Genomic DNA, 26,187 nt, shown 5'->3' with positions numbered 1-26,187 from the left:
TGAAGGGAATGGGGCTCAGTGGGTAGATTTTGGTGCAGCATGTTGCAGCCTTCCAAAAACTGGCAGCCTTTTTTGTACTTTCTAAAAATAAGATTAAATCTGTTGAAAATATATGTAGAGTGTTAATCTGTGGTGTAAGCAGTCTAGGTTGTGACTCTTGTAACTTTATGGCTGATAGATGGTATCTTTCAAGTGGTACTATATAATGTAGCATTTAAATATAAGGAATGAGATATTTAGATAGGTTAATTTTATTCATAAACAGATTTCTCAACATTTTCTTCTTAAGAACATAAGAGAAGCCATGTTGGATCAGGCCAGTGGCCCATCCAGTCCAACATTCTGTGTCACACAGTGGCCAAAAAACCCAAGTGCCATCAAGAGGTCCACCCCACCAGTGGGGCTAGAAGCTCTTCCACTGTGCCCCCCCCCCCCCACAAGCACAAGAATACAGAGCGATACTGCCCCAGACAGAGAGTTCCAACAATAAGCTGTGGCTAATAGCCACTGATGGACCTCTGCTCCATATGTTTATCGGTTCCCCTCTTGAAGCTGTCTATGCTTGTAACCGCCACCACCTCCTGTGCCATAGCCCACCTTTCTTCTCACTCAGGGCCACCAAGGTGGCTAAGAAAAGCAGATCATTATAAACCATAATGTATCCAATTAAAGCCAAAAATAAAATGCACATTTAAAAACATAAAACCAGCAATTAAAACATAGGGCTGGAAAGGAGGGTTCATTTAGGGATTGCAAGATGAATCCAAAAATCTTTGTCTGCTGGCTGAAGACAGTTCCGGAAGGCAGGTGATCCAGTTGTTCTGTCACCGGGTGGTTATGGGCTAAGAAATAAGAGAAGCCATGTTGGATCAGGCCAATGGCCCATCCAGTCCCAACACTCTGTGTCACACAGTGGCAAATTTTTTTTATATATATATATATACATACACACACACTGTGGCTAATAGCCACTGATGGACCTCTGCTCCATATTTTTATCTAACCCCCTCTTGAGGGTGGCTATGCTTGTGGCCGCCACCACCTCCTGTGGCAGTGAATTCCACATGTTAATCACCCTCTGGGTGAAGAAGTACTTCCTTTTATCCGTTTTAACCTGTCTGCTCAGCAATTTCATCGAATGCCCACGATCTTGTCAGGCCGGGCCATGTGTGTCATAAAATGTAATGCCAGGTAGCTGAGATATAAACTTTATAAAGGACACGGATAAACACAATTCAGTATTTAAAAAAACCCCTTAAAAATAAATATGCTTAAAAGATTAGCCCTCTTGCAATATTTTGTTTATTTCTCCGTCTCTGATAACTGACACCTCTTGCTCTGGATTATTGCATCAAAATCTGGAGGCAATGTGTGTGCTGTAGCAATCTTGAGCATGCTGTTCAGGTGTCGCAAACCTGCTTTTTGATTCCTTGACATCCATTGCAGAAATTCCATGATTTGGCCAAATTAGTCAGCTAATTTGACTGTGAAGTTACCTAATTGGGGTATAGAGTGGGGTCAGGGTCTCTCAAAGCTTTGCAGGCCAAGCTTCAAGCTATTGTCGAGTGGCCTATCCCCAAGATTAAACAAGATGTTCAGAGTTTTTTGGGGAATAATTAATTATTATAGAAGATTTCTGCCAAACCCTTTAACTGAACTATGTAGGAAAAAAATTGCCTGTTAAGGTCCAGTGGACGCCAACCTGCCAGCAGGCATTTGAGGCTTTAAAATCTGCTTTAGTGAGGGCTACTGTTTTGAGTGCCCCGGACCCTAGTAAAAAGTTTGTGGTTTAGACGGATGCTGGTTCAACTGGCGTTGGCTGAGTTTTGCGGCAGCCTGTGGATGATGGGGAGTTGCCTCCTATAGCTTTTTCGAGCCATAAATTGCTGCCTCGGGAAAGAAACTATTCTACTGTGGAAAAGGAATGCTATGGCCTGGTCTGGGCCCCTAACCAAGCTCTGTCCATACTTGTGGGGAGTGGAGTTTGAGGTCCAGACAGACCACTCACCCCTGCGTTGGTTGGACCGTGTTAAAACCTCTAACCAGAAGCCGTTGCGATGGAGCCTTGTCTTGCAAGATTATCGGTTTCATGTGACCCATTTGTCTGGAAAGAAAAATGTTATCGCTGATGCACTATCTAGGGTTTACCAATCTGAAGAGTAATTGTGGCAGTGTGTTAATTTTGAGTGGCTGAGTGTATAATTGTCACAGAAATGTAAATTGACGTATCTGTATTTTAAAACTTTGTGGTTTTTTTCTATGCAACGTAGTAAAGGTAGTGTGGCGCAGAGTGGTAAAGCTGCAATACTGCAGTCAGAGCCCTCTGCTCACGACCTGAGTTTGATCCCGGCGGAAGCTGGGTTCAGGTAGCCGGCTCCAGGTTGACTCAACCTTCCATCCTTCTGAGGTCGGTAAAATGAGTCCCCAGCTTGCTGGGGGTAAAGTGTAGATGACTGGGGAAGGCAATGGCAAACCACCCCGTAAAAAGTCTGCCGTGAAAACGTTGCGAAAGCAACGTCACCCAAGAGTCGAAAACGACTGGGGCTTGCACAGGGGACTGCCTTTACCTTTTTTTAAAATTGCCTGTATAGGGCATTTCCCCACCAGTTGGATAATGAAATTTGGGATTTGTAACCCTCAGATTTCATCTAGGGTATAGGAAGGGTATAGTGACCAGGGTCACTTATTTTGAAATTTTAGTTGGCAACCTTAGACCCTGGGTTAGTGCTTACAGCAGCCTAGCCTTCAGCGGGAATCCCTGAGGCTGGCAGGCCATCTGTAGGCTTTTAAGGATCATTTGGATCCCCCTTAACGATCCCTGTCAAACTAGATCATTTCCATCTAACCAGGTTGGCTTGTCAAACTTGTGATTAGCTAGGGGAATGAGGTGTAGCTAATTAAGGTCTATGGTTCCCCTAGAAGCTAAAAGAAGGGAAGTTTCTTTCCTATTGTGCTTGAGCTGAGACTTAAGCTAAAGGTAACACTGAGGCTTATCTGGGAACTTATTCCTTTGATCTTGGATTCTGTATTTGCTGGACTGGATGGCTGCTGCTTTGCCTGAGGGCTGATGTAAGCAACCTACCTGTTGGACTGCCTTTGTAAAACCTGTATCGATGACTAGTGAAACCATCAAGGTAGTTAGAATAAAGAAGAAGATGATATTGGATTTATATCCCGCCCTCCACTCAGAGTCTCAGAGCGGCTCACAATCTCCTTTATCTTCCTCCCCCCCACCCCACAAAAGACACCCTGTGAGGTGGGTGGGGCTGAGAGAGCTCTCACAGCAGCTGCCCTTTCAAGGACAACCTCTGCCAGAGCTATGGCTGACCCAAGGCCATGCTAGCAGGTGCAAGTGGAGGAGTGGGGAATCAAACCTGGTTCTCCCAGATAAGAGAGCTATGGCATACCCAAGGCCATCCCAGCAACTGCAAGTGGAGGAGTGGGAAATCAAACCCAGTTCTCCCAGATAAGAGCTATGGCTGACCCAAGGCCATTCCAGCAACTGCAAGTGGAGGAGTGGGGAATCAAACCCGGTTCTCCCAGGTAAGAGAGCTATGGCTGACCCGAGGCCATCCCAACAACTGCAAGTGGAGGAGTGGGGAATCAAACCCGGTTCTCCCAGATAAGAGAGCTATGGCTGACCCGAGGCCATTCCAGCAACTGCAAGTGGAGGAGTGGGGAATCAAACCCGGTTCTCCCAGGTAAGAGAGCTATGGCTGACCCGAGGCCATCCCAACAACTGCAAGTGGAGGAGTGGGGAATCAAACCCGGTTCTCCCAGATAAGAGAGCTATGGCTGACCCGAGGCCATTCCAGCAACTGCAAGTGGAGGAGTGGGGAATCAGACCCGGTTCTCCCAGATAAGAGAGCTATGGCTGACCCGAGGCCATTCCAGCAACTGCAAGTGGAGGAGTGGGGAATCAAACCCGGTTCTCCCAGATAAGAGAGCTCTGGCTGACCCAAGGCCCTCCCAACAACTGCAAGTGGAGGAGTGGGGAATCAAACCCGGTTCTCCCAGATAAGAGAGCTCTGGCTGACCCAAGACCATCCCAACAACTGCAAGTGGAGGAGTGGGGAATCAAACCCGGTTCTCCCAGATAAGAGAGCTATGGCTGACCCGAGGCCATCCCAGCAACTGCAAGTGGAGGAGTGGGGAATCAAACCCGGTTCTCCCAGATAAGAGAGCTCTGGCTGACCCAAGGCCATCCCAACAACTGCAATTGGAGGAGTGGGGAATCAAACCCGGTTCTCCCAGATAAGAGAGCTCTGGCTGACCCGAGGCCATTCCAGCAACTGCAAGTGGAGGAGTGGGGAATCAAACCCGGTTCTCCCAGATAAGAGAGCTATGGCTGACCCGAGGCCCTCCCAACAACTGCAAGTGGAGGAGTGGGGAATCAAACCCGGTTCTCCCAGATAAGAGAGCTCTGGCTGACCCGAGGCCCTCCCAACAACTGCAAGTGGAGGAGTGGGGAATCAAACCCGGTTCTCCCAGATAAGAGAGCTCTGGCTGACCCGAGGCCATTCCAGCAACTGCAAGTGGAGGAGTGGGGAATCAGACCCGGTTCTCCCAGATAAGAGAGCTCTGGCTGACCCAAGGCCCTCCCAACAACTGCAAGTGGAGGAGTGGGGAATCAAACCCGGTTCTCCCAGATAAGAGAGCTCTGGCTGACCCAAGGCCATCCCAACAACTGCAAGTGGAGGAGTGGGGAATCAAACCCGGTTCTCCCAGATAAGAGAGCTATGGCTGACCCGAGGCCATCCCAGCAACTGCAAGTGGAGGAGTGGGGAATCAAACCCGGTTCTCCCAGATAAGAGAGCTCTGGCTGACCCAAGGCCATCCCAACAACTGCAAGTGGAGGAGTGGGGAATCAAACCCGGTTCTCCCAGATAAGAGAGCTCTGGCTGACCCGAGGCCATTCCAGCAACTGCAAGTGGAGGAGTGGGGAATCAAACCCGGTTCTCCCAGATAAGAGAGCTATGGCTGACCCGAGGCCCTCCCAACAACTGCAAGTGGAGGAGTGGGGAATCAAACCCGGTTCTCCCAGATAAGAGAGCTCTGGCTGACCCAAGGCCCTCCCAACAACTGCAAGTGGAGGAGTGGGGAATCAAACCCGGTTCTCCCAGATAAGAGAGCTCTGGCTGACCCGAGGCCATTCCAGCAACTGCAAGTGGAGGAGTGGGGAATCAGACCCGGTTCTCCCAGATAAGAGAGCTCTGGCTGACCCAAGGCCCTCCCAACAACTGCAAGTGGAGGAGTGGGGAATCAAACCCGGTTCTCCCAGATAAGAGAGCTCTGGCTGACCCAAGGCCATCCCAACAACTGCAAGTGGAGGAGTGGGGAATCAAACCCGGTTCTCCCAGATAAGAGAGCTCTGGCTGACCCGAGGCCATTCCAGCAACTGCAAGTGGAGGAGTGGGGAATCAAACCTGGTTCTCTCAGATAAGAGAGCTCTGGCTGACCCAAGGCCATTCCAGCAACTGCAAGTGGAGGAGTGGGGAATCAAACCCGGTTCTCCCAGATAAGAGAGCTCTGGCTGACCCGAGGCCATTCCAGCAACTGCAAGTGGAGGAGTGGGGAATCAAACCTGGTTCTCCCAGATAAGAGAGCTCTGGCTGACCCAAGGCCATCCCAACAACTGCAAGTGGAGGAGTGGGGAATCAAACCCGGTTCTCCCAGATAAGAGAGCTCTGGCTGACCCGAGGCCATTCCAGCAACTGCAAGTGGAGGAGTGGGGAATCAAGCCCGGTTCTCCCAGATAAGAGAGCTCTGGCTGACCCAAGGCCATTCCAGCAGCTGGAAGTGGAGGAGTGGGGAATCAAACCTGGTTCTCTCAGATAAGAGAGCTCTGGCTGACCCAAGGCCATTCCAGCAGTTGCAAGTGGAGGAGTGGGGAATCAAACTTGGTTCTCCCAGATAAGAGAGCTCTGGCTGACCCGAGGCCATTCCAGCAACTGCAAGTGGAGGAGTGGGGAATCAGACCCGGTTCTCCCAGATAAGAGAGCTATGGCTGACCCGAGGCCATCCCAGCAGCTGCAAGTGGAGGAGTGGGGAATCAAACCCGGTTCTCCCAGATAAGAGTCCGTACACTTCACCACTACACCAAACTGGCTCTCTAAAGGACTGTGCACCGTAATCAATTTTAAGAAAAAGACCTTCTGGACTGGTCTGTTTGTCAAGACTTGGCAGAAGCTTCCAGTTGCCTTAGACCCTGCTTATAGAGGATTTACTCTGGGACTTTAAACTTGGCAAAGGAGCCTGCATATACCTGTACTATCACAAGAGAAGCAGAGTAGGCTGGTGGCCTGCTTCTTGTAACTAGAGTAGCAGCCTGGTGGCAGCCAATTAATCGACAGTGCCTCCCTTGCTGGGGCTCCAGGCAGCCTCCCGCTGGGAAGCAAGGGAGAGCTGGAGGAATGGCGGTCTGAGCACCACAGCATGCTTATCGCAAGCGTGTCATCAATGTGCTTTGTGACGGAACCGGCCTGATTCTGCCTTCAGACCCGGTCCCATCAACTTCCGATTGAGTCGCCAACTCCTGGAGGGAGCTATTTCTCCTCCGGCCACCTGGGCTCGCTGCCACCACCTGCTCAGTCTAGGGGTTCAGATTGAGAGGAACAGGACTCCCAATCCCCCTCTCCAGCTATGAGGCCAGGCCTCAAGGTCCTCTGCCACCCAGTACTTGGGATTCACAGAGACCACAGCACTTCTTCGGGGAACCCCTGGAGGATTGGCACCTTATCCAACTGCCTGCCTTCCCCCTTCCCCGGGGCCCCCTTCATAAAGCAGCGTGGTCTAGCGGTCGGGATCTATGTGGTACAGAGTTTGACTGCCAGCATTCAAAACAGTAAAAATATTTAATTAAAAGAGAAAAAGAAAAGAAAAGAAGAACAAAACAAAAACAGTTGCATGTAAAAGGTTAGCACAGCACAGCACCCGCACAGCAAACAGCATGACAAAGAAAAGGTGGTTATAAACGCATCCTACTGTCCCTGGTCTAAACTTGCCCTGCTTTGTGGGTGACTTACTTGGTCTGACTGTCTGGGGGCCTCCTTTTCCTGAGTAGGCTTCTCCCCCAGTCAGGAGCCCACAGACGCACCACCTCTCTACTCGAGGGCCAGCTGCAGACTGCCCTTTTCAAATACGAAAAAAAACAAAAGAACTTCCTGCCTCTCTAGGAGGCTTTCCCCCTAGAGTTGCTGGTTTGGCTCTGGAAGGGAGGGGGGGAATGAAAGGAGGGCTAGGCCCCAAAGCCTACCTAGCAGTTTCATGTTCCCTCCCAACTAAGATGGCGTTTCTCCACATGCTTTGAAAAGGATTTGTATTCCGCAGCGCTGCAGTGAAGTATGAGAAGTTTTGCTGCCTCGTCGAGCTTCTTGGGCCACATATTATATTTGTTGCTGGAACATAAACCCGATCATCTTATTACCCAGGCATCTGTTAAGACTGTGTAGCATAGACTGTGTGGCTCTATTACAGCCGGGTGTACTGGGCTTTCAACTCAGAAAGGTGCATCGTTGTTAATGGTACACCTTAAGTCTAAGATGTGTGGTGCTGTGAACATTCAGTTCCAGTAATAGGCCCTCTTGGTCAGGAAGTTGGGAAAGTAACCTTGTCAGGCTATGTGCCTCAACAGCTGAGCTTATCTTAATGTATAACTGGATGTTGATCCACTTTGCACTTAAAGGCAGGTGATAAGGAATCTACCAGCCTCCCAGTCACCTCTTCTGTTGCCAAACCATCGTTACACATGGGTTTCTTCCCAGTGGCCAGTTGAAGTCTTTTCAGCTGCAGTTGAAGCCCATTAACTTTTATCGGCTCCAGGCAAAGAAAATTACTCCATTTTTTTTTCATTCTTAAGTAGCTACTCCTGTGCTTCCCAGCATACCTTGAAACACATGCACATGCCTGGTATATATAAATTTACAGTATGGTAACTCTTAGCTGAAGAGCCAGTTTGGTGTAGTGGTTAAGTGCGCGGACTCTTACCAGGGAGAACCGGGTTTGATTCCCCACTCCTCCGCTTGCACCTGCTGGAATGGCCTCGGGTCAGCCATAGCTCTGGCAGAGGTTGTCCTTGAAAGGGCAGCTGCTGTGAGAGCCCTCTCCAGCCCCACCCACCTCACAGGGTGTCTGTTGTGGGGGAGGAAGGGAAAGGAGATTGTGAGCTGCTGTGAGACTCTTTGGAGTGGAGGGCGGGATATAAATCCAATATCTTCATCTACCTCACAGGGTGTCTGTTGTGGGAGAAGGAAGGTAAAGGAGATCGTGAGCCGCTCTGAGACTCTTCGGAGTGGAGGGCGGGATATAAATCCAATATCTTCTTCTTCTTCACCGTCACCCCAGAGTCGAAAACGACTGGTGCTTGCACAGCGGACCACCTTTACCTTTAACCCTTAGCTGAAGAGCCCCGTGGCACAGAGTGGTAAAGCTGCAGTCCTGCAGTCCGAGCTCTCTGCTCACGACCTGAGTTCTATGCCGGCGGAAGCTGGGTTCAGGTAGCTGGCTCAAGGTTGACTCAGCCTGCCGTCCTTCTGAGGTCAGTCAAATGAGTACCCAGCTTGCTGGGTAAAGTGTAAAGTGTAAATGACTGGGAAAGGCAATGGCAAACCACCCCGTAAAAAGTCCTGTGAAAACGTTGTGATGCGACGTCACCCCGGAGTTGGAAACGACTTGCTTGCACAGGGGTGACTACCTTTAACCCTTAGCCATGCTTACTGGACCTGTATTGTTTCATGATTTTCTTGTCTAATAAGGAGTGCTTGACGCACACATATTTTGCTGTCTGCAGAGCACTGAATATGATTGTAGAGCAACTTCATGACAGCACTTTTTAAGTGAGGGAGGAGGTGAAAAGTAAAAGAACTGGAAGTCATAAGAGCCCTACACAGCAGTTGACTAGTTGCCTTATGGGGTATAGAGACCAAGGCCTTCTGATGTTGACTTCTAACATTAGTATTCAGAGGGTTGGTGCCTTTTAAATGGAAGTTCCCTGTAGGCACCATGGCTGATGGTCACTGATGGACCTAATTGCTTTGTAAAACCATCTACGCTTGTGGTCATTACTATATCCAATGGCCGAAAAATTCCATAAAGAAATATTTCCCATTATCCGTCTTGTACCCGTTGTCCATGAACTTTACTGGGCACCCCCAAGTTTTTTAGTATAATGGGAGAGGGAGAACAAGCTCCGCCTATCTGTTCTTTCCATCCCCTGCACAATTTTATAAATCTCAATCAAATCGCTTCTAATTTAACCCTTTTGCTAAGCTGAAAAGTCCCAGAGTCTTCATCCCTCCCTCAAAGGAGCCTTGCTGTGCAGAGGAAGGAGGGCTGGAAATAAAAGGAAAGGAAAGCGCTCCAACCCTTTAATAATTTTGGTGGCCCTCTCCTGCACTTTTTCCAGTTCCAGTATTTTTTTTTTAGTCCAGTGACTGGAACTGTACCTGGCACTCCAAATGAAATCATGCCATAGATCTGGGGCAAACTTGCCACATAGAATAAATACCAGATGTTTGAGAGCCACAAGACAGGAAGGTAGGCAGGCAGGCAGGCAAATAGATGGGGTGAGGAAGAGATGGAGAGAAAGCAACTTTAAATGCATTTTCTGAGCTGCCAGCTAGTTTGGCTAGGAGAAGTAATTTAAAGAGACTAATGTCTTCTCCAAGCCAGCCGATGGGGTGATGTGGGCTCTGAGAGCCACACAATATATGTGAAAGAGCCAGACGTGGCTCCTAAGCCACAGTTCGGCCACCTCTCCCATAGATCTATATAAGGGCACCATAATCGTAGTGTTTTATTTTCAGTCCCTTTTTTAAAAAAAGTCCAGTTTGCCTCTTTCATCAGTGCTGCACATTAAATTGGCATCTTCACTGAGCTGTCCACTCCTACCCCAAGATCTCTTTCCCTCTCAGCCGGACTCCATCAACTTGTTTGCAGCTCTCCTGTATCCATTGCCTGTGAGCTTTGTTTGGTTGCCTGCTCATCACGTTGACAGATCCTCCCGAAAGTCTTCACAATCTGTTTTGATTTATGTTTGCACAGGAGGGCAACCGTGGAGTTTGTCCGAGTGCAGATTGCTACCAGAATAAGATTTCAGGAGCAAGTCCTTCGGTATCGATCTAAACAAGTAGTAGTAGTAATGAATGCACACATTCCACCGATCAGGACAGCCGGAACATTGGTCCCAGAAAGGAAAAAGCCTTTTTCTTTCCCATCTATCGGACAAATTATCTCCCTTTGTTCTCAGTCTCTTTGCTCTAGGCCTTTTTCCTGCTATCAGTCTTTCCATGCATTTATCCCCGCAGATGCCTGCCCTCTTTCGTTGCTTCCCCCGTGAAGATCCTTCAGATCTGTGTGATAGTTGTAAGCAGGGGTTTTGGGGGATAGTTGTAAGTTTGGGGGAGGGACAGTGGCTCAGTGGCAGAGCATCTGCTTGGTAAGCAGAAGGTCCCAGGTTCACTCTCTGGCATCTCCAACTGAAAAGGGTCCAGGCAAATAGATGTGAAAAACCTCAGCTGGAGACCCTGGAGAGCCGCTGCCGGTCTGAGGAGACAATACTGACTTGATGGACCGAGGGTCTGATTCAGTATAAGGCAGTTTCATATGTAGTGGTCATTTTGTAGAAAAAGAGGGCCCAGAGCTCATAAGCACAACTCTTTTGCATATGCCACACGCCCCTGATGTCATTGGAAGGTGTACTAAATGATATACGCTCAGGATCGACCTTAAAATGCTTCTTGAATTATAATTGTCCTAATCAAACGTTCCTCCCATCATACTTTTCAAATTCCTTTCTCCTACGTGGCCGGAGTGGCATGAGGGAAGATTTACATCTGTCTGCTTTATATGTTTTGGTTTCTCCCCCCCCCCCCCGTTTTTTTGTGGGGGGAAAAATATTAGAAAGCTTGTCAACTCTTAAGAGTTCAGGAAAATTTGCACGGGGGGCTTGAACAGTGGAGCCCAGAAGCAAGTAACTGGGGCCGGGAGGGGGTAAGAAAGAAAGAGCACAATAAAATTTAGACCTTCCAGAGCTCTGCTCGTGTGAGCTCCTGCCCAAAACGAGGCCTGGTTGCAAGACACCTACAATGACCTGATAACCCATGCGTGCTGTGCCAGGCTGAAAGAGTTGGAGGAGGGGAAAGAGGGTCAGCGTTTCTCTAGCTGCTTTGGACACTTTCCTTTTAAAAAAAGCAGGGCAGGAACTCCTTTGCATATTAGGCCACTCTCCTCTTGTGTAGCCAATCCTCCAGGAACTTTTAGGGCTCTTCGTACAGGGCCTTCTGGAAGCTCTCGGAGGATTGGCTGCATCGGGGGTGTGTGGCCTAATATGCAAAGGAGTTCTTGCTACAAAAAAAAAAAAGCCCTGAAAAAAAGCAATGCGAGAGCCTGGTTTTGTCTAAGAACTTTTGCTTCATTCAGCTAAATGTAATCTTTTGTTCCTTGAAGGAGATTGTTGGGCCTTTCTCACTTCTTCTTGCAACAAAAAAAGGGTCCTTCCTGCCATTTACGCGCTTATCTCCAATGCACGGGCTAAAAGCAAGCAGGGAAAGGGGCAGGATCAGGCATAATTTCCCCCGAAACTCATCACGTCACGGGGATCAGTAGAAGCAAACCTTTCCGGCTGTTTATTCAGGACCTCTCAATAATTAACTAGAAGCACTTGAGTACAAGCGGTCTGGTTGCCTTAATGTTCAGGCCTTAGAAAGAAACAGAAACCTCCTGCTAGGATATTTCCAGTAAGATTCCTAGTCCATAATTACTTGCTTTTGACTGTGTCATTTTTGAACATGTAGCACAGCTCAGAAAAGTTACTGGAGACAGCGTCCAAGTTCCAACACATGACACCACCGCTCTATTCAGAGACCTCCCTTCTCTTTCCTTACTGGGAATTGTTTCCAAAACCTGGCTCGTCGTGCTGCCTCCTTACATTGCAATTTTTTTGGGGGTGGGGGTGGGGGGTGGGGAGGGATGCTTCAAAATTGAAACCTCTGGCTATGTAACTGAAGCCAGAACTTATTCCCGCAGTGTACTTTTCTAAACTATCCCAAGTTTTTAGGGTTTGTAGAATCTTTCGGGATCAAGTGCCGTGTTCTACTGGAGAAAGTTTTCCTTCCAGACGTTTCGTTCTCAGCTACGGAGAACATCCGTAACGTCTGGAAGGAAAACGAAACGTCTGGAAGGAAAACTTTCTCCAGTAGAACACGGCACTTGATCCCGAAAGATTCTACAAACCCTAAAAACTTGGGATAGTTTAGAAAAGTACACTGCGGGAATAAGTTCTGGCTTCAGTTACATAGCCAGAGGTTTCAATTTTGAAGCATCCCTCCCCCCCCCCCAAAAAAAAAAAATTGCAATGTAAGGAGGTAGCACGACGAGCCAGGTTTTGGAAACAATTCCCAGTAAGGAAAGAGAAGGGAGGTCTCTGGAAGGAAAACTTTCTCCAGTAGAACACGGCACTTGATCCCGAAAGATTCTACAAACCCTAATGATGTTACCAGCCGTGAAAACCTGAAATCTTTGATATCCCAAGTTTGTGCAGCCACCTAGGCCCTCCTCTCACACGGTGTCATATGTGTCTTAATATCCTGCCTTTGTGTTTTACCTTTTTTTCCAGTGATTGGTAGCCCAGTTTGGAACCCCAGCTTCGGATAGTGGTCTTTGCCTGGAGCTTGCATGGATAGGTAGCTGTAGTCGGCTCGGCTTCGCCTTCTTTACCATTTTGGTTTCTAGTCTCCCCATCCTGAGTGATCTGCTATGCACACTGCCTGTGTCCATTAGGAATTGTATATTCACATGGACGTCCTGCTATCGAGTAGCATTTCTGTAAGCTTGATGTAATTGTGGCTGCTTCACCGTATCTGAAGTTTCTGCTTCCAGATGCGTGCAAGGGGCCATGTCTGCCAAAGATCCTACTTACCAGGGGTGGCCACATTTGATTAACGTAAGAGCCACATAGAATATGTTTGGGAGTCGCAAGAAATGAACAAATATTACGCACGTGTCTTTATTAAAATGCTTAATGCTTCCTTTGCACAGAAAGATAAAATGCATATGTATGCACCGTACATCACAAGTCACACCCACACTAGAAGGAGACTTAAAAAAAAAAAAAAAGCTGGGAATAACTGTCCCCATAAAACCAGCATAGGGAAAGGCGAGGGGATTATTTTTTGACACCAGTGGGAGAAGGAAACATACATGTGGACCATATAAATCACTGGCCACCGTTTGCATAATTATGCATCTCTTTCCCTTAGGAACCCTGTGGGAACCCTGCGCTGCCCTCTTTAATTTTGTCCCACCTTCCAGTGGCTCCCTCAGCTCTTGCCCTCTTTTTCCTCACTCTGGGTCTCCAGCCGACCTCTGTAATGGAGAAGAGCTTGCAAGTCTACCTCCTCCTTGTTCACTTTACCCAGCAGAAATAGTTGCCTCCCTATGGGTCAGCCCTCACAGGTTGACCGTGGTCCCGCTGCTAAGCACACTTATTTGAGAGCAAGCCTGCGTTAAATTCCTCCTTGACCTCGGGAAGCCACACGATATGTGCGAAAGAGCCGCATATGGCTCCTAAGCCGCAGTGTGGCCCCCCCTGCTTCTTACCATTTGTGTCTGTCCTTGCATTTTTACAGCCAGGTGAAACGCTACCTAACGGCTCCTTCAGCCTGAGAGTGAGATGCGATGAATGGAAGGTAGCCTCACGTTCGGGCTGCTCTAGCGTTGGAAAGTGATGCGCACATGCAGACACACAGATCCCTCGGATTATGTACGATCGCATAAAGTGCGACAGGAATAGCAGCACGGAATTGCTTCAGTTGAATGCTGGCCTTGGTCGGGAAGGGGGAGAGAGATAGTAATAGATCACTGGGCGGTACTTGTAGTTTCATCACGTTCGTTGGATCACGTAGGTAAAAATGGCTAAAGGTCACGGCCGTGCGTAAATGGCTAATTTTGTAGATTTTACGAAGCCCTGCAAGAGCACACGCACACAAGCAGTGCTTTTTTTTTTTAATAGCAGGAACTCCTTTGCATCTTAGGCCGCACACCACTGATGTAGCCGATCCTCCTGGAGCTTCCAGTAGGCCCTGAAAGAAGAGCCCTGTAAGCTCTTGGAAGGTTGGCTTCATCGGGGTGTGTGTGTGTGTGTGTGACCTAATATGCAAAGGAGTTCCTGCTACAAAAAAAGCTCTGGGGACAACCATTGCTAGGCAGGGTAAGATGGATCCCTGGGCTCGCTATTGCCAGGTGTCCCTTAATACTTGCTGAGCTGGTAGCTGCAATACCCTCTCTGGCCATCCATGGTGATGGCAGCACTGAGGCATAGCAAGTGGACAGGTCTGCCCTTTGGCAAGCCACTACAAGGACACGGAATGTAAGACGACTGGATCTTGCTGCTAGAAATCCGCAGGTACGCAGTCTGATGGGCCATTAGCCCATCCTCGTGGAGCTTCCAGTAGGCCCTGTACGAAGAGCCCTGTAAGTTCTTGTAGGATTGGCTACATCAGGAGGTGTGTGGCCTAATATGCAAAGGATATGCTGCAGTATGCTAATATGCTACAAAAAGAGCCCTGCACAAGATCCCAGGACAGTATGCTGGTGGCTTAAGTAGAAGTTCCTGTGTTTTTTTTAAGCATATAACAAGTATTTTGTGTCTACTGTTTTGCACGGGGGAAGGAAAAAAAATAAAAACGCAGGTATTGAATATTCTTAAGTTTTCCTTTTCCCAACAGCTTTCTTTATGAAATGGTCCCGCTCGCAACTGGATTTCGCTTTTACCAAACAGGCAGCTAAATCTCCTCTCTCTCCTTTTCCTCTGTCCCTCCTTCGAAGGACTGGATAGCTTTGGTCAAAGCTGCAGCAGTGGCGGCAGCCAAAAACAAAGCCGGAGGGAAGCCGCGGACCAGCGTGAACAGCAATAAAGACAAAGAGGAGAGAAAGTGGTTTAAGATACCTTCCAAGAAGGATGAATCATCCACCTCCACAATTGTCCAGGAAGTCCAGAAGAAGGAAGAGCAGCCTACATCCAGTGAGACATTTGGTACAAATGCAATTGCTCTTCCCCCTGCCCCCCCACCCCCCAAATAAGCACTTTGGTATCTGCATATGGCACTGAGGGGAGGTTTGCATGCGTGAGACCAGCTGCAATTGAAAGAGGCTTCTCCAGGGGTCGTTTTGTAGAAAAATAGGTGGTGGAGCTCATTAGAATAACGCATTAGCATATGCCGCCCCCCCCCCCCGCCTGCCAAAAGCAACTCGACTCAAGAAAGGAGAGCCCCGGGCGAGCGAGGCCTGCTTGGGCTGGCTGGAGATCCAGCCAGCCCAAGCAGGTCTTGCTCACCTGGGGCTCTCCTTGGGCCTCCCCTCCACAGTCAAAAGTCCAGCAAGCCACCCACCACTCAAAATCACATAAGAAGTGGAGAAAGGGTGGCAAGGGCTTCTCCAGGGGTTAATGAGGGCTGCTGGGGGTGTGGCAAAGCCCCTGGTGGCTGGCTGGCTGCCCGCTCTCCTAATCCAGGGATTGTTATGCAGCTGCACCTACTAGTCAATGCACAAGGTAGGTGGGGAGGAAGAGGGGGAACCCTCAGAAAGGTTCAGGAGCTGCATTCCTGTGAGCTCCTGCTGAATTCAAGGCCTGGGTTTCTCGTAGCTTGTCATTTCAGGTATTCTGCTTTTCAACATATAGAGCAGAGGTCCATCAGTAGCTATTAGCTACAGGGTATTGATGGAACTCTCTGTCTGGGGCAAGTGATGCTCTGTATTCTTGATGCTTGGGGGGGGGGGCAACAGTGGGAGGGCTTCTAGTGTCCTGCTCCCACTGATAGACCTCCTGATGGCACCTGGTTTTTTTGGCCCCTGTGTGACACAGAGTGTTAGACTGGATGGGCCATTGGCCCGATCCAACATTCATTCATTCATTCATTCATTCTAGTATATTTCTATTCCGCCCATTCCCCGTAGGGCTCAGGGCAGAGTACAACATATGATAAAACAATAAAATACTATAAAAGCATTCTATAAACAGACAACTCAGCAGCACTCAGATTACCATGACATCACATATTGCCCGGCCTAGTCATCTCACATCATGATATCTCATAGAGATGGCAGTTTTTATTCCATTTCCCAGCACAAATGACAGTGCTGGGCAGGGCTTCTCTTATGTTCTTACATAACATGAGTGGTTCTTTCATTCACTAGCAGGGTCATCAAGAGCTGCCTTCTGACCTGATCTGGTTAGCCCAATCTTGTGAGATCTCAGAAACTAAGCAGAGCTGACCCTGGCAAGTACTTGAATCAGAGACCTCCGAGGAATACTGGGGCAGGGGCACAGGCAGGCAGCAAGCCGCCTCCCTGAACGTCTTTGCCTTCCATCCCCACTGGGGGGGTAACCAAAAGTCAGCTCTAATTTCCAGGCGCACACACACATACAGAATTTTAAAAAGAGGTGCGTTCTGCCTGCGTGAATCCACACAGATTTGCACTTCTGAATGGCACAAGCAGAATGATTTACACTTCATAAAGCACCACCTAGCCCCTGTGTAAAACATGTGAAAGCATGTTAAAATATGCATTTTCGGGCAAGCGGACATTATATTTTTTCATCTAGAAGCAGGCTCCGTTATGCTGGCAGACCATGAAGGAGAGATTGTCGCAGGCTTAGAGAAGCTGTACAGTTGGCCTTCATGGTCAGTGCCAGTGCAGAACTCAAAGCTCTGCTCCTCTGTGCATTCTCAGAAATGGCGTTTGTCGTGTCATGTGATTTTTATACGGCCAATGAGCGGAAAGAGGGAAACCTCGAGAACGAGAGGCAGCAGTGGAGCGAGTTTTGTCCTTGCCGTCCCCACCAGCTCTTCCACCCATCTTGTGTTGTGAGAGTAGGACATTTTGAGGGCTTGATGACTCTTGCTAGTTTTGGAGGGTAACTAGGTTGGTCCTCAGTAGAACAGCTAAATCTGAGTCCAGGAGCATGTTAAGAGACCAACAAGAATAGGGGTGGGGGGTGGGGATGGAGTGTAAGCTTTCAAGAGTCAAAGCTCCCTATATCAGACAAAGGGAGCTTTTGTACTCTCAAAAGCTTACCCTCGTTGCTCTCTAAGGCGCTCCTAGACTCAAATCTCGATAATTAAAGTTAGGCATCGTTGTGGCTTGTTTGTGTAATGGTTCCTGGGTAGCGTGTATTGCCCAATTGGTGAAGCTTCAGGGGTGTCGAACTCAAAGTGGGAGCACATACAGCTGGGGCTGCGTGAACTGCACTGGCTGCCAGTCATATACCGGATTCGTTACAAAGTGCTGGTTATCACCTTTGAAGCCCTATATGGCTGAGGACCTGTCTACCTTAGGGACCGTCTCTCCCCGTATGAACCCCAGAGAGCACTGAGGTCAGCAGGGAAAAACCTGCTGACTATTCCCGGGCCAAAAGATGTAAAACTCCAGAGTACCCGTACTCGGGCTTTCTCTGTTATGGCTCCACAGCTGTGGAATCAGCTTCCAGAAGAAATGTGGGCCCTGCGGGACTTTGAACAGTTCCGCAGGGCCTGCAAGACCGTTCTCTTTCGAATGGCTTTCACTGAATAAATTGCCAAGTAAATTCACCATCTGAATAGCACCAATATATCAACCTACTAATATTTACTTATTGTTTTTAGAATTTTAATAGTTTTTAACTACCTGTTGGTTTATATTGTTAGTTATAACTTAATGCATTTTAACTCAATGTATAACTAAATGAATTTTGTTGTGAGACGCTCTGAGCCTGTTCCGGCGGGGAGGGCGGGATGTAAATAAAATGAAAAAAAAAAATTGTTATGAGGGCCGGATCTGACATAAATGAGACTTTGTCGGGCCGGGCCATGTCAGGCTGGGCCATGTGTGTACCTATTTAAGATTAAGTAACAGAGATATGAACTTTTTGAAGGACAGAGACAAACATGACTAAAGATTTTTTTAAGAACTTAAAATAAAATATGCTTAAAACATTAGCGCTTGTTGGTCTGGAAGGTGTTTACTTTGTATTTCTCCCATGGGATCCAGGGAACTGGGCAAAGGAAGCTCTTTCCTTCCCTCCCCAGGGGACCAGGAGGGGGAGGAGCCTCAACCAATGGAGAAAATTGAGGTTTTGCTCTGTAGCTTCTGTGCAGTTGAGCAAGCCTTGCAAAACAAGTTGAGATGCAGAAGGAAGCAAGAGAGAGGGAGAAGGAAGCAGACAAAAGCCAGTCAGTGGCTCGGTGGCTTAATAGAAGCCCTCTGGGGGCCTGATTTGGCCCCCGGTCCGCATGTTTGACACCCCTGCTCTGTGCTGTCTCTTAAGGGAGCGTGTTCTCAGATTGCATGAAATTTGTGCATTGTGTTGAAGGTCACCGGCTGGGATCCAGAGATGTTCAAGTGGAAACAAATACAGGCTTAGCTCAGTTTCACTAGCTCGAGATCTTGCTCAGCATCGAGCACTTTCATTCTAGTATACTGCAGAGCCCAGAAACTGGGCTCACAAGACCTTGCTCAAGAAGAAGCACAAATGGGGGATAATAAGCTTGACTTAACACAGGTGGCTAGCGCTGCCTCCCTTTTGCATTTGAGCAAGAGCTCTAGCACGAGTGGAAATGTTTGTTTCTGATCCAGCCTTCTGCTTTGCCCAAAGTGTGTGTGTGTGAAGGAGGGGGGGGGTGGGGGGAAGGTTCTACAAAGGCATTCCTCCAGTCCCTGGGAATGTGTTTTGGGGCTGCAGCAAACTGAAGCAGGGAGGGTGGGAAGTTATGTTCCATGAGATCCAATTTTCTAAACTTCTCTCAGGCCTTCCTATTGCTTGCGGTGAAGCCCTTCCTTCCTTCCTTCCTTCCTTCCTTCCTTCCTTCCTTCCTTCCTTCCTTCCTTCCTTCCTTCCTTCCTTCCTTCCTTCCTTCCTTCCTTCCTTCCTTCCTTCCTTCCTTCCTTCCTTCCTTCCTTCCTTCCTTCCTCCCTCCCTCCCTCCCTCCCTCCCTCATTAACGCTTAATGTTATTACATTCAGACTTGGGTTTTTTTGTTGCTGCAGTACTGTAGTCCGAGCTCTCTGCTCATGACCTGAGTTCAATCCCGGCAGAAGCTGGGTTCAGGTAGCTGGCTTAAGGTTGACTCAGCCTTCCATCCTTCTGAGGCCAGTAAAATGAGAACCCAGCTTGCTTGGGGGAAAGTGTAGACGACTGGGGAAGGCAATGGCAAACCACCCCGTAAAAAGTCTGCCATGAAAACGTGATGCGATGTCACCCCATGGTCAGAAACGACTGGTGCTTGCACAGGGGACTACCTTGACCTTTTTTTTTTAGAGAGAGAGTATTAGAGCTGTATTTCTTTTTTTAAAAACCAATAAAAATGTGTGGAAGCATGTGAGAGGTTTATTTCAAGTAGATAAAAATACAATTTTTAAAAATTGTCCCCTCCTTTTGGTGCATAAAATTCATTTTTAATATGCATGTTATTTGATCTTAAGCATGGTTTCTGAAACGTGGTCTCAGCATGTGATCTCTTCCTTTTGTACCCAGGATTCCCTCTAGTGGACGTCCCAAAGATTGCCTTTGTGCAGGCTGAGAATGCATTAGCGCACAAGAGGAAAAATAACCTCGGCAACTCGTTTCAGGCAAAGAGGGCTCGTCTCAATAAAATCACTGGTAAGCCCTTGTTGAAGAGTAGGTTCTGCTCCGTCACTGAACCATAGAAAGAAATGCACTCTCTCCGTTTACAAAATAGTGACGATTGTAATACAAACTGCATTCACCAAAAAACCTTGAATAAACAATACACTAACAGTTACAAAACCATCCGATGCACAACGTAGCCACTGTCCAGAATTCATAATGATTTATGATGAGTCCGACAAAAAAAAACTAGAACTGGTCCAATTTTGTTTTGCTATCCTTCCTCAAGGGAGCGTCTTGTCATATTTAATGGAACAGTAGACTTGAAGTGCCAAAATTTCCCGGCTTCCTTAAGTTCTTATTGAATGCGGATGGATGCTGAATGCTGAATGGATACAGATTGAATGCTGATGGATACACGTTCCATGAATAAAAATAAAAGAATAAATACCAGGGCAAGTTTCTTTCTGCCAGGAGAGCCAGTTTGGTGTAGCGGAGAGCCAGTTTGGTGTAGTGGTTAAGTGTGCGGACTCTTATCTGGGGGAACCGGGTTTGATTCCCCACTCCTCCACTTGCACCTGCTAGCATGGCCTTGGGTCCGCCATAGCTCTGGCAGAGGTTGTTCTTGAAAGGGCAGCTGCTGTGAGAGCCCTCTCCAGCCCCACCCACCTCACAGGGTGTCTGTTGTGGGGGAGGAAGGTAAAGGAGATTGTGAGCCGCTCTGAGACTCTTAGGAGTGGAGGGCGGGATAGAAATCCAATATCTTCATCTACCTCACAGGGTGTCTGTTGTGGGGGAGGAAGGGAAAGGAGATTGTGAGCCGCTCTGAGACTCTTCGGAGTGGAGGGCGGGATATAAATCCAATATCTTCTTCTTCTTCTTTTCTAAGTTTCTGTGCCGCTGTGGTTCCGATCATTTCTGATGCCGTCACTGAACCATGACCTCAGTTTAATTACCATTGGTCCAAATTGCCCACTAAAACAGTTTCAGCTACGATCAATGGTTGCAGGTGTAAAGATCCATTGTCGTTTATCTCTTGTGGAGGGGAAAGCTATGAGTTGACTGCTGCTTCTGCCCGTGAAATGAGCCAATTCCATAGGCTTTTTTTGGGGCTGACTTTTCTGTACTGTGCATAAGACCGTCTGCAAGCTTTTGCTTCTCTCCCATTCGTAAGATACAAAAGACCCATTCAAATAATCACGCACACATATTTTTTTCTTATGCACTTACTTATCCGTATTCATTTGCATTCATGAAATACAATATTTATACTGCTTCCCAAAGTCCAATATCCATCTTATGTAAACTACTTAAAGCAAAAGTCCATATCCTGGATGCTGAAAATACTGTTGGCCCAGTAATCCTGCTGAATCCGGATGTCCTCTACTGGCAAACGCAGGCAGTACCGAAACAGAACTTGCCTTAATCTTGAGGCGGCAGACCTTTATTTACCTGTTGAATAGAGGCCTGCTGCCTCAAGATTAAGTCAAGTTCTGGATTTGAGAAGCAGTATAAATATTGTATTTCATGAATGCAAATGAATACAAATAAGTAAGTGCACAAGAGAAATACGCGTGCATGATTATTTGAAGTATATATTGCACAGTGGGTCTTTCGTATCTTAGCAAGCTGTACGCTGTGGTTTCCTGTTGAGTTTAATTCTCTCCCGTTCATGGCCACAGTCATTCAAAGCAATGCTATCTATGTTTGTGCTTTTCCCTCCTTATTTAGGCTTGCTGGCATCCAAAGCTGTCGGCGCTGATGGTGCTGAAAAAAAGGAAGGCAACAAAGAAGCAGCTCCAGACTTGGAGCAGGTATGAAATTGCAGAGTTTGATTCTTTTGCAAGGGTCCTTCTGAAATGTACCGTGGGAAATACCCGGGTGTCCATGTTAACAAAAACCCAATTATGCTGCCAGACAGGAAGTCATAGGGGACTAAAGAATCATTGGTATGTTTACACCTGACCGTAACTGGAAGCAAACCTGCCATCCTAAGAATGCATTTATAGGGAAGCTGGTTCAGATGGGTGGGACTGGACTCCGGCAGAGCGTGCTTAGGATTGGACAGCTTGGCGTCCCGAATGCACGACTACCTTCGTTTTTCATAAGCAAACATCCCGAGAGTCGCGAGCTCAGAGATGTCTGTTTTCCCAGGTACCATTTCAATATAGCCGGAATTGTACCCGCAAGTGGCTTAGACCCTTGACACAAATTCAGTTTTGTGCTTTTGACACAGGGTTTTTTCCCTCCCTCCCTCTCTTTTTGGTTGTTTTTTTTTTCAACATCTAGCAAAACTTCTTTTGTAAGAAGTTTCCTTTCTATTGTAAGAATTGGTGTTGTAAACTTGTATGTGTTTTATGAACTGTTGAATGAGCCATACCCTTTTTTTTTTTTTTGGGCTAGGATGTATATTTTTAATAAATACGTAAGAGACATTAAAAACATCTTAGGAAGTCTGGCTTGAGCCCACGTCCGAAGTGAGAGAGGGTCACGCTCTTCACTTTAGCCGCCTCCTGCTCCACTTTTAATTCCCTCCTCCCTCTGTCACATCTTGCACATGACACGGTTACTAACAACAAGGCTTGATAACTAACCATACCAGGAATTGCTGCTTACGCTATGATGCGTAGGCTCATTCCCAGAGGTTACTCCCATTTCCGAAAACAATGCTAAATGTGCTGTTTTGGGGAGGGTGAGAGAGGCTGTGTACCCAGCAGGGCAAGCGGTCTCCTCTCCCCCCCAAATATTCTAGCCCTGTTCACAAGTTACAACAAATGCTCATATGCTCTGTGTACTGTGTGCACTTAATTTTTCTTTACACTTGCACAGGGGTGGAATTCTAGCAGGAGTTCCTTTGCCAGTTAGGTCACGCACCCCTGATGTAGCCAATCCTCCCAAGAGCTTACAAAAAAGAGCCTTTGTGAGCTTTTGGAGGATTGGCCGCATCAGGGGTGCGTGGCCTAATAGGCAAAGGAGCTCCTGCTAGAATCCCACCTCTGCACATGCATCAGGTAGTTCTCATCCTGCCTTCAGTGCACATGCAACCCAATGTGCGTTTGCAACAGCAGATATGCCCAGGTGGCGGCTCCTGGTTTTATTTGTAAAGCGAACGTGCATGGGCTCTTACTTACAAACATACGTACTCACGTTCGTGGAAGATGTATGTGTGTTCATTGTAATGTGTGAACAGGGTTTCTGCGGCTCATGATTAGCATCTGCAAATGATCACACAGTAGCGTTTGCAAATGATAATACAGCTACTGCCCTGGAGAAGCTAGCCCCCTCTATCTGGAGGGCTCATGGGTAGGTCTCTCGACAGGGTGGGCTCCAGCTGTGGAGTTAGCAGGCGACTCCTTGTCAGGCTCACGCAGGAAGGGCCTCCCACTCAAGCCAATCAGCAGCACCGGCGTGGCTCTCCCGTCCTGCTTTTTAACTTCCTACACGATGCCCCTCTTTGAGGAATTCAGATCACCTTCAGTCCAGCCTGCCAGGTGCAACATTGGTTGGCGTTTGGAACTGGGTGCGAACGGCGAGCTTATTTCCCGCGTGCGAATGAAAAGCCATACATGATTTCCTGCATAGGATCAATATATGCTTATCGAATAGGAAACAAAAAGCAGGAAGGAGTTTTCCGGCCGTGAAATCACTTCTGCTCTGCCTATATGTCCACTGCAGCCCCCCAAATGTCACCACCTTACAATATGGATAGATTTAAATAGAAGTGGGGTGCCCCCATAGGGGCACATGTGTGACCCTTGGAGGGAGTGGCTGTAGTGTGCACTAGAGTCTCTACCTGGTGGATGTTCTCTCAACATGTTTAGCTCTGTGTTCAGGCACACGGGGCTTACGGAAATGTTCCTATGTTGACAAATTTTTCCGAAAGACTTATTAAAGAGTGTCCTAAACACATGCGCACTTCTGTTTGTTCAAATCAGATCCCTAATATAGTTTTTAATGGTGCTTTTTTGTCATCTTAGCTCTTAAGAGAATAGCAGATTAAAAAACAAAGACATCTCCCTTTTCCTATTTCATTCTATCACTTTTCCCCTTGATCAGTCCCTTTCCAAAACTTTGTTTCATGCTGTTACTTAATTGGGTCTAAATAATAATAATAATAATAATGAAGATCCCGTACAGGCATCACTATTGGTTTTCTCCATGAATCCTATGCTGCTTGTAGAAGTGCACCGTTCATGGTGTACGTGTGGCGTTCACTTACTCCCAGGGCTTTTTTTGTAGCAGGAATTCCTTTGCATATTAGGCGATGCCCCCCGATGTAGCCAATCCTCCAGGAGCTCACAGGGCTCTTATTACAAGGCCAACTGTAAGCTCCAGGAGGATTGGCTACAACAGGGGGTGTGGCCTAATATGCAAAGGAGTTCTTGGTACAAAAAAAGCCCTGCTTACTCCCAGTCTCAGATTTAACCGCTGAATCGGAGTTTGGGGGTTGTGTTGAATAATTCCTGAACCTGGCTTTGGTGACGGTTTCCGTCCAGGTTGAATGGAACCGAATATGTTCTGGTTTACTTTAAGAGCTTTGGTTCCATTTTAACTTTGGTCAGGTGAGGGGGCCAAACCAGGTGGTGAGAGTTAGGGTCATTTAGTAGGCCTGAGAGGTGTACATGAGATCTCTTCCCTCCCCCCACCCTCCCCAAATTAGGCTTAGTTTGTAAGGCTTGCATAGGCCGTGATGGCCATTTTTGATTCACTAAGCTGTCAACTCATTTTGCGTAAAAAGCATTACATTCCCGTGTCGTGCAGCTTCTTCAGGGTGCACTGCATGCTGCCATGGAAAACATTCTCCCATTGAGTTTCTGCCCCTCCCTCCGCCACACACGCACATCCCCTGTGTAATTTCTAGTCCAGTGTAGCCCTGCCCTAACAAGGTTCAAGGTGTGTGTTCCTGCTCTCCGTCCACTATTCGCTACACTAGCAGGATGGAGAACAGAAAATCCATAGCAAAACTGGGCTCCTGTGTTCAAACAGCATACCCATGTACAGAACACAGGAAAATATACTCCTTCAAATAAATGTCTTATATCACAAGCAGGGTTTATATGTTACATGCAATTCAAATAAATAAATAAATTCAAATAAATACCTTCTATCGCTAGTAGGGTTTATATCTTACATGCAATTTAATACAAAACTATTTGAACTGTTCTGTTTATATCCACATGTATCTCCCAACAGTAGCAGGGTACTCAAATCATATGTCTCCAGCGGTAACAGAGTACTCAAATCATATGTCTCCAGCAGTAACAGAGTACTCAAATCGTATGGCTCCTTGCCCAGTTCCACAGGGCCTGTAAGACAGCCCTCTTCCGGCTGGCCTATAACTAACCGGCACTGGAAACTGAGTGTAGTTTTAATAGACTGCTGTTATGTTTTTTAATGTTTTAACTGTGTAAAATGTTTAAATTTAATACTTTTATGTTAGATTTTATGTGCTGTGAGCCGCCCTGAGCCACTTCGGTGGGAAGGGCGGGATGTAAATCGTAAATAAACTAAGCTAAATAACAAAGTACTGGTAAATTTCTCAGTCCACATCTCATGAGACAAATCCACCCTATAAAACAAAAGTCCTTCAAACAGAACGCTCGGAAAATAGTTTAACAAGACAACAAACTCTGGAAGACAATGAAACTCTTAGAAAAAGGCTGAGGGACCTCGGGACTTCGTTACGGTTGGAGATATACGATGTGACTATTTTGTTACTGTTGGAGATATGCGTGGAGACGTATGAATAGAACATTTCAAATAGTTTTGTATTAAACTGCACGAAAGATATCTCCTAGTGATATAAGACGTTTATTTGAATGAGGAGTATATTTTCCTGTGTTCTGTACAGCTGAATACAGAGAGCAGCACATCCTAATGAAAATCAAAACTGAACTAGAGTTTAGGGAAGGGGGGGGGCAGCATTGATGCAGTACGAGACCTGGCCTATTTCTGTGGCCGCCCTGTGCTATTTTGGTAATAAATGGATCCAGCCTTTAAAAAAAAAAAATCAAAACACAAAGTATACAGACTGTGGTCCCCAAGCTGCCAAGTCAACAGTCGAGGCAGAGTAGAGGCTTTATAAAACCAGGTTCTTACAATGTCAGACCACTGCCCTTAAATCAGGACCATCCACTGCTGCTTCACCGGTATCACACACAACTTTCTCCTTAATAACGTTTTGGGTTTCTGCAGAGCAAACCCCCCATAATCCAAACCACACTGTGCCAGAAACAATGAGGAGCAGACTACAATATTTCTCACCAGATGTGCCTGCCAACATGTAAGCCCTCTTCGGGAGCATCCCAGTGAATCTGCAACCCCGGCAAAGGGTTTGGGATCACACAGCCTGCTTCCCTCCGTAGCATGCCACTTTCAGACATGCAAAATGAAGTATTATGACTTGATTGACAGCCTGATGACTCCTCTGCAGTGGCAATGCAAAACTCAGGCGTGGAATTCTAGCAGGAGGTCCTTTGCATATTACGCCACACCTCCCTGTTGTAGCCAATCCTCCGGAAGCTTACAAAAAAGAGCCTTGTAAGCTCTTGGAGGATTGGCTACATCAGGCGTGTGTGGCCTAATAT

At 47.3% G+C, this 26,187-nt stretch overlaps 1 protein-coding gene across 2 annotated transcripts in view; it reads left to right on the top strand.

Annotated features, from left to right (window-relative positions):
- Window positions 1-26,187, top strand: part of PHF20L1 (PHD finger protein 20 like 1) — a 95,651-nt gene that overhangs the window by 32,324 nt on the left and 37,140 nt on the right. The window contains exons 7-9 of one of the 2 annotated variants that reach the window (XM_060243213.1): window positions 14,824-15,031; window positions 19,508-19,633; window positions 21,332-21,414. In XM_060243213.1, the coding sequence (XP_060099196.1) occupies window positions 14,824-15,031; window positions 19,508-19,633; window positions 21,332-21,414 (417 nt within the window). Of the gene's footprint in view, window positions 1-14,823; window positions 15,032-19,507; window positions 19,634-21,331; window positions 21,501-26,187 lie in introns of those variants that run through there. The other variant, XM_060243214.1, reaches the window with a different exon arrangement.

Source organism: Heteronotia binoei, chromosome 7 (assembly GCF_032191835.1).
Source record: "Heteronotia binoei isolate CCM8104 ecotype False Entrance Well chromosome 7, APGP_CSIRO_Hbin_v1, whole genome shotgun sequence".
NCBI classification, from domain to species: Eukaryota; Metazoa; Chordata; class Lepidosauria; order Squamata; family Gekkonidae; genus Heteronotia; species Heteronotia binoei.
The sequence above is the reverse complement of the archived record's forward strand: the minus strand, read 5'-3'. Positions and strand labels throughout refer to the sequence as shown.